We start from the raw sequence: 18,933 nt of genomic DNA, 5'->3' as shown, positions 1-18,933 counted from the left end.
ACACTTCGGGATTCTAACTGGGTGAGTGGAATCATCCAACTTGCCTTTAAACGACCAATTTACTGATTTACAACTTGCACCGATTTAATTAACTCAAGCCTACTACAAACATTTATGAAATTATATAATGATTATATATGGTTCCAAACGGCATTATATGACTCCGAAAAGTATCCCCAAAAATATCAAGGCTTTTCGAAACCAGGCCCCGAAACCTCTAAAATTTCTCAAAAAACGTGGATATTAGCCTTCAATTTTGGAATTTTTCGACTTTTTTTTGCCCGTAAATAAAAATTGCCAAAATGTTTACCATGGTCCCTAATACCCTCCGGGAGTCCAATTGGGAGGGTGGAATCATCCAATTTGTTTTTAAACGACCAATTTACCGGTTTACATCTTGCACCGATTGCATTAACTCAAGCTTACCACGAACATTTATGACAACATATAATGATCATATATGGTTCCAAACGGCATTATATGACCCTAAGATTTATCCCCTAATATCTCAATCCTTTTCGACAACGGGCCTCGAAACCTCCAAAAGTTCACAAAAAGCGTGGATATTAGCCTTCAATTTTTGAATTTTTGACTTTTTTCGCCCGTAAATAAAAATTTCGGAAAGGTTTACCATGGTCCCTAAAACCCTCCGAGAGTTCAATTGGCTGGGTGGAACCATCCAATTTGCCTTTAAACGGCCAATTTACCGGTTTACAACTTGCATATCGATATCATTAATTCAAGCCTACCACGAACATTTATGAAAACATAATGATCATAAATGGTTCTAAACGACATTATATGACCCCGAGATGTATCTCCTAAAATTTCATGGCTTTTTGACACCGGGCCCTGAAATCTCCAAAATTTCTCAAAAAGCGTGTATATTATCCTTTAATTTTGGAATTTTTTGACTTTTTTCGCCCAGAAATAAAAATTGCCTAAATCTTTACTATGGTCCCTATACTCTCCGGGAGTCCAATTTGGTGGGTGTAACCATCCAATTAGCCATTAAATGGCCAATTTACCGGTTTACAATTTGCACCGATTTCATTAAATCAAACCTAACATGAACATTTATGACAACATATAATGATCATATATGGTTCCAAACGACATTATATGACATCGAGATGTATCCCCTAAAATTTCAAGGTTTTTCGACACCAGGCCTTGAAACCTCCAAGATTTCTGAAAAAGCGTGGATCTTAGCATTAAATTTTGAAATTTTTTGACTTTTTTCGCGCGGAAATAAAAATTACTGAAATGTTTACCATGGTCCCTAATTCACTCCGGGAGTCCAATTAGGTGGGTGTAACCATCCAATTTGTTTTTAAACGGCCAATATACCGGTTATTAATTACTTGCACCGATTTCATTAAATCAAGCCTACCACGAACATTTATGACAACATATAATGATCATATATGGTTCCAATGGAATTATATAACCCCGAGATGTATCCCCTAAAATCTCAAGTCTTTTCGACATCGGTCCTTGAAACCTATAAAATTTCTCAAAAAGCGTGGCTATTAGAATTCAAATTTGGATTTTTTTGACTTTTTTTCGTTTGGAAGAAAAAAATTGCCGAAATATATACCATGGTTCCCAATACCCTTCGGGGGTAAAATTGGGTGGGTGGAACCATCCAATTTGCCTTAAACGACCAATTTACCGGTTTACAACTTGCACCAATTTCATTAACTCAAGCCTAACACAAACATCTATGACAATATATAATTATCATATATGGTTCAAACGACATTTTATGACCCCCAAATGTATATTCCCTAAAATCTTAAGACGACTTTGCGACTCCGGGCCCTGAAACCTCCAAAATTTCTCAAAAAGCTTGGACATTCTTTAATTTTGGAAAATTTTGACTTTTTTTTCCGCCCAGAATAAAAATTACCGAAATGTTTATCATGATCCCTAATACCCTCCGGGAGTCCAATTGGGTGGGTGGAACCATCCAATTTGCCTTTAAACGACCACTTTGCTGGATTACAATTTGCACCGATTTACTGGTTTATAACGACCAATTTAATTAACTTGCACCGAACCCGACTTGAACCTATATTGACCCATACACGTTTCAACCCGTCAAAACCTGAATTTAACCCGACTTGTTACTAACGTGACATGAATTCAACCCGACCCGTTCCTAACCCGACTCGAATTTAACCAAACCTATTACAAACCTGACTCGAAATCAACCCGACTTGTTATTAACCTGACCCAAATTAAACCCGACTTGTTATTGACCCGACCCAAATTTTACCAGACCTATTGCTTACCCGACCCAAAAATTCAACCCGATCTGTTACTAACTCGACTCGAAATTAACACGACTTGTTATTAACCCGACTTGAATTCAACCCAAATTATTCTTGACCCGATTTCAAATCACCTTAAATGCAATTTAGACCACCTTATTATTGTTGATCAAAAAATTTTGTCTAGGGAGACCAAGTCGGTCCAGGCCAGCAAAAGAAAGGAGCATCATCCTCAAATTTAAGAGTTAAATATAGTATATATTTTTTGTATGGTCAAAGGAGATAATTATCTTCCTAAATTATAGACTATAGTTCCCTAGTATATTACCATGTATATTATAGTCAAAGGAAATAATTAGCTTGATAAAAATGATAATTATCTATTTATAGTTAGTTGAACCCGAATATGATCCGACTTGGAAATGACCCAACCTAATTATAACCCGCAAATTATTAACTTGATCCGGACCCGACTTGAACCCGAGATTGACCCAACTTGAAAATGACCCGACATGATTATAACCCGCAAATTATTGACTTGAACCAAACCTGACTCAAAGCCGAGAATGACCCGGCCTGATTCTAACTTGCAAATTATTAACTTGAACCAAACTCGACTCAAACCCGAGAATTACCCTAACCCGTTTTAACCTGTGAAAACCCGAATTTAACCCGACCTATTTTTAACCCGACCCGAATGTAACCTGACCTGTTATTAACCCGACCTAAACCCGACCCAAACCCGATAAGAAGTATGACCCGACTCAAGCATGAGCCAACCCAAACCCGACCCACTTAGGTTATGGAATTAATCCAAATTGACCCGACCCACTCTTCCCCGACCAAAACCTGACCCGTTTACCCGAATTGACAGCTCTACATAGTAGTGCACCTAAAAAAAAATACACATAGTTAACACCTAAACGGTTTGACGAATTCTTCATTTACAAGGCTCAATAGGCTTTTAGATGGTTTTACAATAGTTTTCATGTTATAATTTGTTTTACTTAATTATAAGACCCAATAGGCCCATAAGGTGTGGGCTATAGGACAAGTCTACCAAGTACTGCCTTCACGTATCTGATGTCTGGGCCTGCTCATTTCCCCCCTCTTGGTACCAAATCATGGAGTAGTACCATGCATATTGTCCTTAAAAACTTGGTGAAGTGAGGTATCTAAAATTGTGAACAGTGCAAATAGTCAAATAATACGAATAATCGAAGTAGAGCAAGTATCAACTAAGGACGAGGTTTATCAAGTATTGGTGATAATTTATGGAACAAAATCAAAAATATTGAAACAAGAAATGAGAAGTTTTAAGTTTCAATAGTAAGACCTACTCAAACTATTTTTTATGAAGTACACAACAAATAAGTATCTAATTTAAAAACTAATCCTGTTGAATACGTGGTGGATAAAGGGTTCAGAAAATCAGGAATCAGAGCTAAAACTTAGATAAATGGATCTAAAATCTTGAATAAAAAATAGATCCAAACAATATCGATTCCAAATGTAGACCCGAAAATTCTTTACCAATTCTAGCTAAGACGGCACCCAATATATATCTCCACCCTAACTAACAATCCTAAAAATACGGAGTAATACATTAGAATTATTTATTGTACAGCCCTTAACTTGGTCAAATATATCAAATTCCAAAGTATGTTATGTCACATAAAGCTTTTAGTTAAGAAAAGTTGGAAAGAAGAAAGAATCATAACTTTAGAAGCTCCAACGACTTTATGGTTTGTAAGAAAACATGAGTTTGATGATTAAGTCATCAAGCAATTCCACTTTTAGTGTGAGTAAATCTTTTGGAAGGGAATCTAATTGGGCTGTTGGTAAAAAGTTGTACAAACAACTCAAAACTGATTGGCCTGATATGTTATGTTATGTTATGTTATGTGTCACAAAACATAATCGGTCCCATGTAGATGTATAGCATCATAATCAATAATAATAGATTCATAGCAGTAGCTACTAGCTAGTACTTATGATCCAGTCATGACTAGTCCATCTGAATGAATTTCATGACTAGTCATCATGATCAAATTATTAACTCATTAACTTTTAGTCTTGTTTCATCATCGATTTTAAACATGATATAACACTAACTCAACAGCCTACTACTGCTAGGGATCGATAACTGTAGCCAACCTGTTAAGCTGTGATTAATCACTTCGATCCAAACCAAACTCGTTCTCTAGACTTTATACACCAATTGAAAAGCATATTATGGCTCCAAACCAACTTGTATGAGAGCATAGCCAACCGTTAACCATTTAGGATGGTTATTGGGAGAGAGAATGTGGAAAAATAATTAAAAAATGAAGAGAGAGATTTTTGGGAATAAAAGGCAATAACCTGGTTGTGGAAATAACCAGGTTATAAAGCTTGGTTATTGAGTGAAATAGTATGGCCAATTTGCTTGGTCATTGAGTGAAAGAGGAAGATTGTGTGGTGGGGTTGGGTAAAAGTAAGAGAGATAAGATGTGTAACCATGATCAACCATTGGGCTACATTGGTTATTAAGTGGGTATAAGAGTTATAATGAGGTGGAAGATAGAGAAATTAATTAAATAAGTGATAACCATAATGGTTATGGGCAACCATTGTGTTTACTCTGATCTGACCCAAGAAAACACCCTGCATATTTACTTTAATTTTGAAAAAAAAAACCCTGCTCGTAACTGTGTATTATAGCATTCAATTTCGAATAAATTTTTACTATTTTGGAATGAAAAAGGATATAGGTTGGGGTGCTTCCCACAAATTTCAAAACACCTTGAGAGTCCATTTAGGCGGTTGCAACAATCCGTTTTATGGCTAACATCTCTCTAATAAAATCGAGGCCACCACGAGACTGTATATTTCTGACTAATGGTATAACATGGTTCCAATATTATTATATAACCCTAGAATACATCCCTTACAATTTCGTGAGTTTTAGACACCGAATCCCAAAATCTCTAAATTAAAATTGGTCCCATTTTTGTATATAACTTTCATTTTTTACAAGTCTTTTACCTTTTCAAATCCTGAAAAAAAAAATTCAAAGTGCTTTCCATGAACCCTAGGAGGCCATTTGGATAGTTAGAGTCAACCACTTTGCCTTTAAACTATCAATTTAGTCATTTACAGCCTATGTCTTAGCTCCCTCCATTAAGTCAAGGTCGCAACGAGCCCTGTATGTGGCCGATTAGTTGTCGTGTATGATTCCAAATAATATTATATGACCCCATGTTGCATCCCTTACTATCTTAAGAGCTTTCTACAACGGATCCCCGAACTTTCAAAATTGGTCCAAAAGTGTAGAATATAACCTTAAGTTTCGCACAAATTTCTAACTTTTCTGGACCCAATAAGAAAACAAGTCAGGGCACTTTCTATTGACCCCATGACACCTCGAGAGCTTGTTTGGATGCATGGTTGGAACCATCTAATTTCCCTTTAAATTGTATATTCAACCGTATATGTATACGTGTGCACTCTTTTTTATTGACTCAAAGCTTCATGAACATGCCTTTATGGCTTTATGTAACCGATTAATGGCCGTATGTGATTTCAAATAACATTATATGGTCACCTGTGATGAATCCCCTACAATCCTGAAATTTTAATATATGTTTGACTTGATTTTGAAACACTTGACTTGAAACTGACCTACTTGATAAGTTTAATAAGTCTAATTGCATGTGATTAATTATTGGGCCAATTTACCAAATGTGGTGTATAATAAAAAAGTTCAAATGTTCTAGTACAGAAAGATGGCAATTAGCCGAATATAAACATTAAACCATAAGATTTAAAACCAAGTAAGTTTAGTAGTTGACAATCCTTGACATACATATTTTAATTAGTGATATAATACTAAGTACATAACCAAAATTAAAGTAGCCCCCTAGTCCCCTACAATACCCCTTTAATTTCAATCCTCAGTTCCACCTCTATAATTTTCTAATTTCATTTTATTATAAAATCACTAATTTAATATCTTAACTAACAAAACATCTAATATCTTTACTAATACCTGAAACCATTAAATTTTATGCCAAACATGTCAAGAATTGAAAACTATATTCAAGATACTCGATTTCAGAACAAAAATTCTCTCAACTGGAATGAAGATCAAAGTTATTGTACTCTTCTACTTTATGTTACTAAACATTTGAGATTTTTCATTCACATTTACCATAAACATGAGTCAGGTAATTAACATATAAAAAAGTCTATAAAATTTATCAAAACTAAGTCTATAAACTAAAACGATTCGAAAAATCGATTGATCCTCGATCCACCTCTCTTATGCGCATCATCATACAGCCTCAGCATCAACTTCAGTCGCCTATCTATTGATGGAATTTTGGTAGTCAGCTAGCAAAACCAATGACGATCTTAATTAACTTGCATTGCTTTAACAAAGCTTCATATGAACTTTGAGTTCTTTTAGATGGGAGGCAAAGTTGTCTTTTTTTAAACAAAACCTAATTCCTGCAGTACAAAAATAAAAGAGCAGATATTTTGTAAGGATAGACTATCTTTAAGGTACCATATAAAATCTAAAATATACTTAGTATGAAGTAGTTTGTCACAAAAATTCTTATAAAATATCCCATATAAAATTAGTGTTAATATAATTAATACTCCGCCCGTAGTATTTAGTTAGTTAATACTCCGTATATTCATACAATACAAATAGTATATAACATGTTTATGTTCAATTAGCATATCAAATATAAATTAAAGATCAATTTAATAAATGACATAAAGATAAAAATTTATGATCAAGACAAATTAAATTAATCTCACAAACATCCCTTCCCCCCTTTTTAAAACAATTGCAATAAAGTTAAAACATGTCTTACCCTCCTTTCTCCCTTGTATAATTAAGCTTACTAAATATAATGGAGTATGTACACAATACACAAACAACAAAGATAATCTTAAGAGCCAAAACCATAAATTTTTAACCCTTTTTATTTTAGACAATGAAAAGCAAACAAGTCAAGTAATTGAAAAATTACTTGTTTTAATTTTATTAGCATTACGACATTCCAAATATAAGAAATATAATAATTCATTATAAACGTACTCCGCACACAAATTAGCAATAACCCCCAAGATTAATTCATAAATAATCACTATATATCATCATAATGTTTGTTTGTAGTGTAGGAAAAATATTAATAAGACAATAATGTTTATTTGGAGTCTTTCCCCCATAGGTAATATATGACAAATTGACAAGCTTCAAAAAAAATTTACAAAAAATGTAATGTATGAGTATGACTAATGTCGAGTTAAACAGTAAAAAATGAGAAAAATAGTTACTCATTATTTTAAATTATTGTATTTAAAACAGTAAAACTGTGAGCTCATAATTGGTCTGATAATAATATCTAAGAGGACAAAAATAGATCTACGAGTAATAGACAACAATATCGATAAATCATGCCATCAATCTCAATGAATTATGGAAGGAAAAGTGGATGTTCAAATCCTATTCAGCGGGTCCATATTAGATGTTACATGTTCCCTTGAAAAAAATATTAAAAAGAGCATCTTTTTACTCATTCGTGTAATTTATACTTTATTCTAAGGTTGATTCCTGTTAACCTTTCACCAACATTGCAATTGGATTAACCAAATAAAGCACAACATTCATTCTCTTTGTTAAAACATGTAGTAGGTATTTATTGATCTCTTATGTATACTACTACATAACATACACATGTACACTCTCATTGGGTTTGTATGTAAAGTTGAGTTTTATAAAGCTGTATCAGGAACGTGCGATCTATATAATAGGCCACATTATTAGAATGTTAATCTATTTTAAATCGACCGAATGTGATGGATTAAGTCATAAAATTTACCATGTAGTAAGTTGAATTTTGACTTTTTTCACTGACCATTAAACATTGATTAAGCATTGTTTTTATTAATTTTTACGATATATAATTACTACAATCTTTACTATTTTAATCATAAGTAAATAAATTTATCAATTTTATGATCATAATAAAGATATAGATTATGAAAAATATTGTGGTGTTTTAATTTAATTGCTTAGTTAAATGTAGCTTAAATTAACATGTAAATGTTCATCTTAAGTCGGTTAATATACATGCTTAGTGTTCAAAAAGTATATTATTAATAAATTTTAATTTCTCACAAATTTGAATATTGATAATCATAGATATTATTCAAAAGAAAACAGGGGCAATTGGGCAAATAATTCAATTAATGGAGCAAAATACATTCACATGCGTGGCACCCACAAAGAATTTTAAAAAATTTAAAATTTAATTTTTGAGTAACACAAAAATCTTGTTATATGATCAAATAATATTCCGTGACCCGTGACTCAACCCAAAAATTCACACCAGAAAATTTTAAAAATAAAAAACAAAGAGAATAAAAATAAAGGAACTCAAACAAACCAACAAAACCAAGGGACAAAAACACAAGAGAAAAAACAAACAAATCTATAGCCCACACTTCTTCCTCCTCCTCCTCCCCAAAAAAAAGCAGTGACCACCCCCTTTGGACCGTCATCATCACATAATTATTATTCATCGTTAAATTACACTTTCTATAATTTTTCACGCCCCCAAACAAAATTTAAAAATTATATCTACCGACTCTATTTCAGTAAAAATAAATCATCACGTTAATAATGTAATTATGTAACAAATTACCATAAGAATTATACTACATATTACGGAGTAATAAAAATGTAACGAATTTACGTACCTGTACTTGACTTCTGATGTAAAAAAAAACTTTTTTTTTTTCTTTGATTTGCCAAATTGACTAGAAATTATTTCCACCACCACCACCACCAAAAGCTTGGCTACTGGAAGGAGCAGTATTATTGACATTACTATTATTATTTGGTGCTGCAGAATTATTGTTATTGTTATTATTTCTTTGATGATCAGAAGTTGTAACGTTTTCTAAGGATGCCATGCCTTGTGAATTTGTAGGAAATCCTCCTCCATTACCACTCATGCTTCTCACTATCTCTCCTACACCAAGAAAATCCCTTGTAAGCCTGTCTGATGATCCGACACCGAGCCCGGTTTTATTCGGGTTGAACCCGTAGTTACCATTGTGATCACTAGCTGCTCCAGTTTGGTGATCACCTCCAAAGAAGGGGTTGTTCATTAGGTTATCCCTCATGAGTAGGTCATGGAGGTTATTTTGGTCATTTTCTCCAAATAATCCTCCAAACCCGCCACCCCCGGCGCTTGTTGGGGGTGGCGGTGGTGCGGATTGTTGCGGTGTTGGTTTCGCTTCCAGTCCCTTTAGTAGGGCAGTTGCACTAGCATTGCTGGTGGAGGTTGTGGACCCCATTTGGGCAGCCTTTTGGAGGAGGGCGGTAGCGGACATGTGGGGGCTACCGCCTTGGAGGCCGGGTCCTGTGGTGTACAGGGAAGAGAGGCCGCCAGAAGAGGGCCCGCCGAAGAGGGTACCGCCACCCGAAGAAGAGAACATCCCATTGTGGTCCCCACTACCAGTGGTGCTATTGGTGTTGATGGTGTTGGTGTTCTCATTGTTGTTATTGTTTGAGAAAAACCCTAAGTCGGGCACGGGCAGCTGCCCGGTGAATAGCTTGTTGGAGAAGATTCCACCACCAGCATTTTGAGACTGATTTTCTTGATCATTGTTGTTATTATTAGCATAATGGTTGGGCCCACCAGTTTGATCAGACAAGTAAAAGTTGCCCTGATGAGATTGCTGCATTTGTGGCCGGAAAGAACCCGGCCCGAGGAGGTGGTCAAACTGCCCGGTCCCAACACCTCGGGTCCCACCGCCAAGGCGGAGGATGTCAGAGGTCATTTGATCGGAAAGCGACACCGGAAGATGGTTGCCCACTTGATGAGAAAGTCCAACTCCTAATCCCATGTTGTTGTTACCAGCATTACCACCACCAACCGCAGAAGTAGGTCCAAATAAGTGGCTTCCTAGGGTGGATAGGCTACTTGGATGTCTTGCACTCTCTTGAGCTAGTGCATCACAAAACGCCCTATGAGTTATGAAGCTGTCCCGTCTGTAATGACAAAATTTAATCATGAACATTAAACACAACATAATCACATTTTATAATATAATGACACATATTAGAATACCTAAAATCCATTTACATTACATTATATGTCCGATTAACAGAATCCCCACAATAGCAATAATTGGCGATAAAAGGGGTAAATTATTTTAGTCCTATACACAACTACACAAGTATCGCAGCTTTAATCCAAGTGAAAGCATCAAATATAGTTGTACAAGTAGCATAATAGTAGGAGTAGTAGTAGTATAATAGTACTATAGCTAAGTATGACATATCATAACATGTGACCATATATAGTACATGTTTGTCATGAATGGTGTCATCGAATGAGAGTACCTAGGTTCCCCTTTAGATTGACTTATTTTGTGACCGCTAGCTTGTTTTCAGATTCCAAATCTTAGCTTTTAGAGTTTTAGGTGGAGAGTCCAGTGTAACAGAATTTGATGGCTAGTCAAATTGTGTCACCAAAATTATTTCAACATATACTCCAGTACTCACTTCGTAATGTAATGTGAGTTACTAATTTCGTTTCAAATTATTTACTATACTTGGATATTTCTACTCGTATTTTATGTCAAATTGTTGCAAATAATTTAGAACAAATATTTAGCATTAATTGATAATGTAATTAAATTTATATTATGGTATGCAATTAGCCTTGACTTAAACATACAATTCTAATCACTTAATGAGCTTATTTTCATGTATTGTTTTAAGTTAATACTACATGTGAGCTACATAGTCTTCAATGCATTTGTTAACATTTTCTAAAGATTTAACCTTAAGATACAATTAAGGAGGGGTAATTTCTAATAAATTGTCCAATAATTTGAGCTGTAAAATTTCATTCTTGTATTAATTAAAAGAATTCATGTTGCTAGTCAATAAGTGAGTTTATGCATTAATGATGTTGTTTATAAATCATATGGTATTGATTGTTAATTGCCAAATAAAAATTACTAGTGCTAATTTATCTTAGCACTTCACCAATTACTCTATGTATCATTTTATGTTAATTTTGAAATTTGATATAGTCTTTAAAATGTGTTCTCATACATTTTCTTAATCTTAATTCAAATTAAATTACAAGTGTTTCTCAATAATTTCAATTTAATGTTGTTACAAAAAATGTTCAACAATAAATGTGTTCTAACGTGAAAAACCACATTTTTAGCAAAATGACTAAATTATAGTGTGAAAGGGTTTAATACCTTGAGATTTTCTAGCATACTTTATTACCAAAAATATGGATTTTCTAAGTACCTTTTTTTTTAACCAAAGTACAATAGGCACTCAATAGTTTCATGAAATTTCAAAACAGGAAGCAAAATTGGACACTTAAGTAATTAATAATGGACACATTTATATAATCACAGCTGATTAAGATGTTCACATGAAAATACACAAACTACGAATTAATTTTTATTTACTTATAACCATAAAAGGAAATAAATTTTGTACTGTTTATAGCCAAAAAATACCGACATATATTGAAAAATTATACTGTAGAAAACATAATTTTTTTTATACAAGTATATTAAAAAAATTAAAAAAAAAAAACATAAAGTACAAAATGGAGGACATAAAATGACCTAACAACACAGTTTTGCTCAGAGTACTTGAAAGAGAGGGAAAATCAGTGCAATAAATTCAAGTAAGATGAAATAGCAACAGAGTTTATAATCAATCAACAAAAGATTACCAAATTATGGACTGACCCTCCAATAAATGCAAGTAGAGAATATTTTCATTATAGTGAAAGAAAATCAATCAAAGAGGAGAACGTATGTAGTCCCTCCATCCTAAGACGACCATGAATAATAATAAATGTATTTCAGTATAGTTTTCATCAGTCCAACCTCCCTATACAACTACGTTACTACCATAGCTAGTAAGACTGACGATCATCAAGTGACGACCTCTCAATTACACATACGTTCAAACACGATATAATCACAAGTAATAATACAAGTTAATGTAGTTAGAGTGTCGATATCAAAATAACAAAAACAAGCTACGTTACCTTCTAAAAATGTCAGTGGTACCTATCTATTCATCTAGCTAAGCGAGATTGTGTATATGTACGTGTTGGGAATTAAAATCATACGTGAAACTCGTGAAGTGTCTATTTTACTACAATAAGCGTCATTCTATCTATAAATCTAGTAGAATTATATTTGGAGGAGAGAGAAAAAAAAAGGAATTGAAGATGGTAACGTTATCATGAAAAGGGGGTACCTGCAGGGGTGAAGTGATCACATCTAGCCAACCCATAACGCAACAAACTTAGTAACCAACTAACCCCTTCTTTCTCTCTCTTTGTAACACGTGAATAGGGATCAAACGACGACTACTATTAGGGCAGTGGCGTACTTTTCGAGGCGGCGTCAGTATAATTATACGAATTATTATTATTATTATTATTATTATTATTATAAAGTTATATACTCTTACCTAGCTTTACAACTTTTTAAATAAGTTTGGTTTTAACCTTTTGCACACATTTTAACATGTTCGACCTTTATAAAGTTGAAATATATTGGAGTATTTGAGCATGTAGTTAGCATAAAAGTTTATTGATTTATGTTGTAAAAATGACACTTATTTTTAATTAGACTAAAAAATAATTAAGAAAAGGATCGTAGGGAGTGAAACATAAGGACCAAGTCTAAGGAAATAAATGAAGGATTAAATTAGAATCTGTTCGGATAAAATTAAAGAAATAAAAGCAGAATCAGTTCGGATACACGACCCAAAGAAATAAAAACAGAGTCCATTCGGATACACTCACATGTTTAATCTTTTGTAATAACGAGTGATTACTCTTGTGATTTCATTAAATGTATAGTAAATGATTTTGTAACAGATGTTTATTTTCTGTCACACCCCAATGTGGTTCATTTTTAAATTTCTTTTAATCTACATTTTTTTTAATTAATACATAATGTAACATTTCTTATGTTCTTTTATTTTTGCAATATTTCAAATCAAAATTAGAGCATCTTAAATGATTGTTAAAATAAATAAATAAATAAATAAATAAAACTAATAATGTACGGTTTGAGAGAATAATCAAAAGAAATAAAAGCTGAATCCTTTCTGATACACCCAAAGAAATAAAAGTAGCATCCGTTCGGATACACCCAAGAAATAAAAGTAGCATCCGTTCAGATACACCCAATGAAATAAAAGTAGCATCCGTTTGGATATTCTCACATGTTTAATCGTTTGTAATAGTGTGATTACTCATGTAATTTCATTAAATGTATCGTAAATAATTTTGTAACAGAAATTTGTTGTGACGGTCCAATAATGCAATGAGATTCATATATATTTTTCTTTAATTTACATCATTGGTTAATACTTAATTACTTAATACTTTTTCCGTTATTTTATTATTGTAACAATTAAAGTTTTATGCATCTCAAAACACATAATAAACCGTTAAATTAATACCTTCAATTACATATATATTAAAAATAAAAAAACAAGAATTTGATTTTTAAAAATACACGTAACACTAATTTTAACAAGACCTCACACGATTATACCCTTTTTTTTAATCTTCCGTAAAAACTCAATTGTTCCGATAATAAAACAAGGAAAAAAGAAAAACAAAAAGCTAGCCATGACTAGTAGCTATTACATGGCATAGTGGTTTCAGAAAAACGACTCGTGTATGGATTCACGTGGTGGCGTTTTCTTCTTCTTATTTTTTCTTTCATCTTCCTTTTCTGTTAGTACTTGTATGCTAATATTTACTTTAAAACAGCTTGACCCAGAATTTCAGTGAAAAATAAAGAAGAGAGAGAAAAAAAAGAAAAAAAAAAAAACTAACAAGAATAACAACAGCACATCATCAGCAGCCATTTTTATTTTCTCAAGAAAACTACAACAAACTCATATGTTGTCAAATAAGTACCTGCATTTTCTTTGCTTTTTTCACTTAATCCATAGTATTTTTCTAATTTTAACCCAAAAACAAAAACACACACCAACAAAAACAATATGCTAATGCACTGAATTTCATAACTCGTATATACTCTCAACAACACGCACTCAAATAATACCAAAACAACAACATTCAATCACATTTATAAACCATACTATAGCCTAAATAAAATTAAATAGAATTGTACGAATTAAGTCACATTTCATGACTCCAAGTCAAAATTAGTCAACCTTAAGCATTAATTGTTTTTATTTTTTTAAAATGGTCATAGTAAAAAAAATGTGACCTGTTATTTAAAAACACGGAAAAAAGAAGGATGGTAAAAAAAATCGTACCGAGAGAATAGAGTGCCACAATCACAACGATACTCACGAGTACCACAAGTTTTAGAGTGAGCCTTCCAATCAGACTGAACAGCATAACGCTTGCTACATTTCTCACACTTGAACTTCTTCTCGCCGTGCTTGCGCGAGTAATGCTTCTTAATCCCGGTGAGGTCGCCGAGGGCACGAGCCGGGTCATGGTGCACACAAGTGGGTTCAGGGCACAAGTACACTTTCTTCCTCACTTGATCTTTGTTAGTCTTTTGTCTAAGCTTCCACGGTAAATTGTGCCCTCTCCTATGAAGTTGTAGATTTTGCTCTCTTTGAAATCCTTTGTTGCATACCTCGCAAATGAAACGATTTGTTGCCATCAACGTCTTCGGCGACAACGCTATCACCTCCGCATCCGGATCTGATCATCACAATTATTATTTATTATTATCGTAATCAATAATCCTCAAAGCTTTTATCAATTAATCGCTCAAAACTTTACAATAAATGAATTCAGTTTTAGAGACGACGGGAATACAATAATTCATAAAATTATTTCTTACCCGTAATTATTTTTTTTGTGTGTGTAGTAACTCATCTATAAAAAAGATGGAAACGATCCAAAATAATAAAAACACAAAATTTAATTCATTGAGATTTATTATTTTTATTGTCAACACAAACTAACATACAATAAGTACAACAAGATATATAAATGTTGTATATATATGTGTATATGTATGTATATATATAAGTTCGTGTTTAGTAGCAGATAAAGTCTATTCAGAAATGAACAAAAGAGAGAAGAAAAATCCATGTTCAATTTTTTTTTTTTCTCACATCTTCTTTGTCATGAAGCTTCCACAAATTAGGGTTTTCTTTTCGAAAAAATTCTTTCCTTAAAAAAATCAATTAAAAAAAAAGAAAGGAATAGACAAAAACCACTTGAAGACATATATAACTAAAAATAGAGAGGAAAAAAAAATAGTGAGCAAATAATAATTCATAAAATTATATTTGGGGGTTTTAGGAGCTAACACTTGCTTGGTGTTCCAGGAAGACTTCTCTTCTTCTTTTGTTGAGGATTAGCGGGTGGTGCTCCTGATGACGAAGGTGGAGGCGGCACGGCCGCGGACGAATGTTGATTTTGCAAAACTTGGGTTGGTGGTGGAGGTGGTGGTTGCGAGGGCTGATGCTGATGATGCGCGAGCTTCATCGCATCGGCCTCTCTACTTCCGAAGAAGGCCGAAGAGGATGAAGATGCCGCCATTTGTTAAGATTATTATTTTTTTTAATTAATTTTTATTTTTAATAATAGTGGTTTTGGTTATGGTTTTTGGATGGAGTAGCTATGTATCTAGTGTTTGTATGAACTTGTTGAAGAGAGAGAATCCAATATATAATCTATTTGAGAGAGAGAAGAAAGAAAGGGGAGGATGAATTAAATCCTATCCACCCCACATGCAAATTTTACAATTTTAATTTTGAGAATTATAACTGATATCAAAATAATCCCCAAAATACGCGATTTTAAAATTAGTAGAGGTTAATTAATGAGGAACCCTAAAAAGAGAAATGGGGTTTGTGAGTTTTGTGTATGAGAGAGTAGATGAGAGGGAAATGGATAGAGATTTTTATTTTTGAGTGACAAAGAGAGAGAAAGAGATAGGAGAGAGAAAAAGGAGAAGAGAATTTGAAATTTTATGAAAATTAAGGGAGATACAATAAGATGCATAGAGAAAGAGATAGAATCAACCCATGAAATGGAATAGTTTTTTTTTTTTTTTTTTTTTTTTTTTTAAAAAAAAATAATAATAACTTATTGAAAAAAAAAAAGAAGGTTTTTTTATCTTATATTTGATTGATTAGTTGTTTTTTTTTTTTTTTAGCTAGCTAACCATTCCACTTGCATTTAAATTGCTGGAAATTTCCTTTCCATGATAATATTGGTCGAGATTTTGATTTTTGGATTGGAGATTTAAAAAGAAAAAAAGATGTCACTGTTAGTGGTATAAGTACAAATAATTGATAATTTGTAAAATATGAATTGAAAGTTTTGTGAGCTAGTTTCATAATTTTAATTATGTGGACTTTTTTCTTGTGAAATTGAGAGTACAAAATCATATTAATATATATAGTAAGTTAAATTATGCACAAATTATTATGTATTATAATTGGGTCGATTGATCATCTAATATAAGATGGTAAGTAATGATACAAATCAAAAAAGAAGATATTGACATTGATATCAACTTTAGTAACATATATGATGGTCAGCGCAATTATATGAAATAATAACACACATTAACAGTTCTTACATGTTCCAATAATACAACTATTGTGGCTATTCCTACTAACACATTACATATATTATTATTTTTCAAGGTCGTCTGTGTGAACCGTTTTGCTAACAATTGTTTAGAGGTGTCAAAATTTGAGGTGATTCTGTAAGAGGGTCAACGAATCAGTTATGATAGGTTTAAAACATGTGTCACTAAACGTTTTTATTACCCTTAATTAATTAAGAAATTAAAAGTTAAGCACCCTTATATCAACCACCCTCTATATACCATACCTTTGGCATAATCCAAATAAATATAAATAACTTAGTAAATCACATAACTAAAATTTTACTCTCACAGTTCTGCCGTTCTATATATTTTACAACATTTTTTCGTATAAGGAAACATCAATCACAAATATTGCAAGTTTGCAACATCCACAAAATTAGAAAAAAATAACTACTTAAAAGCTCATATATACACAAAACCAATTTACAACTTATTTATTTGAATTTAGGGCCTGTTCACATTTACTGAAATGAGCTGAATTGAACTGAACTGATTAGAGCTGAACTGAGCTGAACTGAATTGAATTGAGCTGAAATAAATATTTTATGAGAGAGGAAAATTAAGAGCTGAACTGAACTGATTGGAGCTGAACTGAACTGAACTGAAATTAAGTAAATGTGAACATACCCTTAATTTACTTAATTTTTAATTTGATCCATTCAATTAAGTTAATTCCTTTTTACACACAATTCAATTCAATTCAAAATACAAATGAGATTGTTTGTATACAATATCTACAATATTACTATGCATTAATGAAATGAGATATATTTCCTAAAATAAGAGACAAGTAATTAATTGATGAGTTACATTAATTAATTAAATAAACAAATAATAAGAGAGAAATAATAAAGATGGGAAATGTGAGGAGGGGTGTTGGATGCTCTCCGTGTTCACGCAGCAAAGAGTGTCGTATGTGGGGTAAGTGGGGTCCACATTGCTGAAGGGCAAAGGGCAGCTTCACTCCCTCCCAAACACTTGAAGACAATTTCTTCTTACATCATCTCCTTACTACCTTTACTACTTACTCTCTTGCTTTGCTATCTTTGCTTAAATTTTTACTACTTTTACCTTCTAAATTTACTCTTAATTTTGTTTTAACTTACTTTTGTCTTTGAATACAATAGTTTCCCAATCGTGTGGATTTTATGCTTATTTACATCATATCATAGTACATTTAACTATTTTTGCATTCACTTTAATTTTTTTTTTTCAAAGAAATTCAACTTGTTTTTTAGGTACTTTAATTTAAATTTAAGTTTGTTGTGTTGAACAAACTATTTCAATTTGGTCTTTACTTGTATGGAGCATTAATTAGTTTTATTGCCGATAAATTGGGCATTTGATCTTAACATTGATTCTCACATGTGAGTTGTTAAAAAGTTATCAAACATTAGTTTTAATAACAACCAATTTGTGCTTAATACCATTTAAGTTTCATAAACGGTTAAATAAGCACTACAAGAAAAATGTCTTTTCGTAGTGATTGTACATTCGCTACAATATGCAAGTATGTTTGTGAAATAATTAAGGAAGTCGTATCGTTTTTACAATCGCCATAATTGCCATGTTTTCCCCATATAAAATCAATACGGAAAACATAATAATACATAACCACACTATTTTTACATATTTATATAATTTTGAGAAATCCTATCATTTACAATCGCCACTAAATTCTAAAAATCGATACGAAAAGCCTTTTCAACACTAGATATATAAATATTGCTTGACAAAGAATACATAAAATATGTCATAGCTTATTGGTGAAACATTTAATATGAGAGTTTAAGGTTGCATGTTCGAATCTTGTAAAGATCATACACATGTTTTTTTCATTCGTTAGGAAAGTTTTTTGTTGCAATTACAATCGATACTAAAGGTTAAAATAATCGCAACGAAAATGTTATTTTCTTGTAGTGAAGTATGGGTCACCTGACTCATCACTTAATGAGAATAAGTTTTG

The 18,933-nt window shown here is 32.5% G+C and overlaps 1 protein-coding gene across 2 annotated transcripts; it reads right to left on the bottom strand.

Annotated features, from left to right (window-relative positions):
• Positions 1-6,334: 6,334 nt before the first annotated feature.
• LOC145561196 (protein indeterminate-domain 4, chloroplastic-like) lies at positions 6,335-16,353 on the bottom strand. Of its 2 annotated transcripts, none has more exons than XM_081621836.1 (4): positions 15,661-16,353; positions 14,638-15,037; positions 9,033-10,332; positions 6,335-6,767 (listed from the first exon to the last, which is right to left on the bottom strand). In XM_081621836.1, the coding sequence occupies exons 1-3, from the start codon at positions 15,884-15,886 to the stop codon at positions 9,093-9,095; spliced, it is 1,866 nt and encodes a 621-aa protein (XP_081477962.1). In that variant the 5' UTR covers positions 15,887-16,353; the 3' UTR covers positions 6,335-6,767; positions 9,033-9,092. The 2 variants fall into 2 exon arrangements, with proteins under 2 accessions (XP_081477962.1, XP_081477960.1); XM_081621834.1 differs by having other exon boundaries at positions 15,655-16,352.
• Between the last annotated feature and the right edge of the window lie 2,580 nt (positions 16,354-18,933).

The sequence above is a fragment of the Chenopodium album genome, chromosome 1 (genome assembly GCF_948465745.1).
Source record: "Chenopodium album chromosome 1, dcCheAlbu1.1, whole genome shotgun sequence".
NCBI lineage: Eukaryota > Viridiplantae > Streptophyta > Magnoliopsida > Caryophyllales > Amaranthaceae > Chenopodium > Chenopodium album.
This window is presented reverse-complemented; position numbering and strand designations above follow the sequence as displayed.

Excerpts from the sequence above, each read along its gene's own strand:
- LOC145561196 (XM_081621834.1), bottom strand. The coding sequence starts at position 15,886 with ATGGCGGCATCTTCATCCTCTTCGGCCTTCTTCGGAAGTAGAGAGGCC. Across the intron at positions 15,038-15,654 it reads TCCTGGAACACCAAGCAAGT|ATCCGGATGCGGAGGTGATA; the intron begins GTTAGCTCCTAA and ends TGTGATGATCAG. Across the intron at positions 10,333-14,637 it reads TGTGGCACTCTATTCTCTCG|ACGGGACAGCTTCATAACTC; the intron begins GTACGATTTTTT and ends TTGTCATTACAG.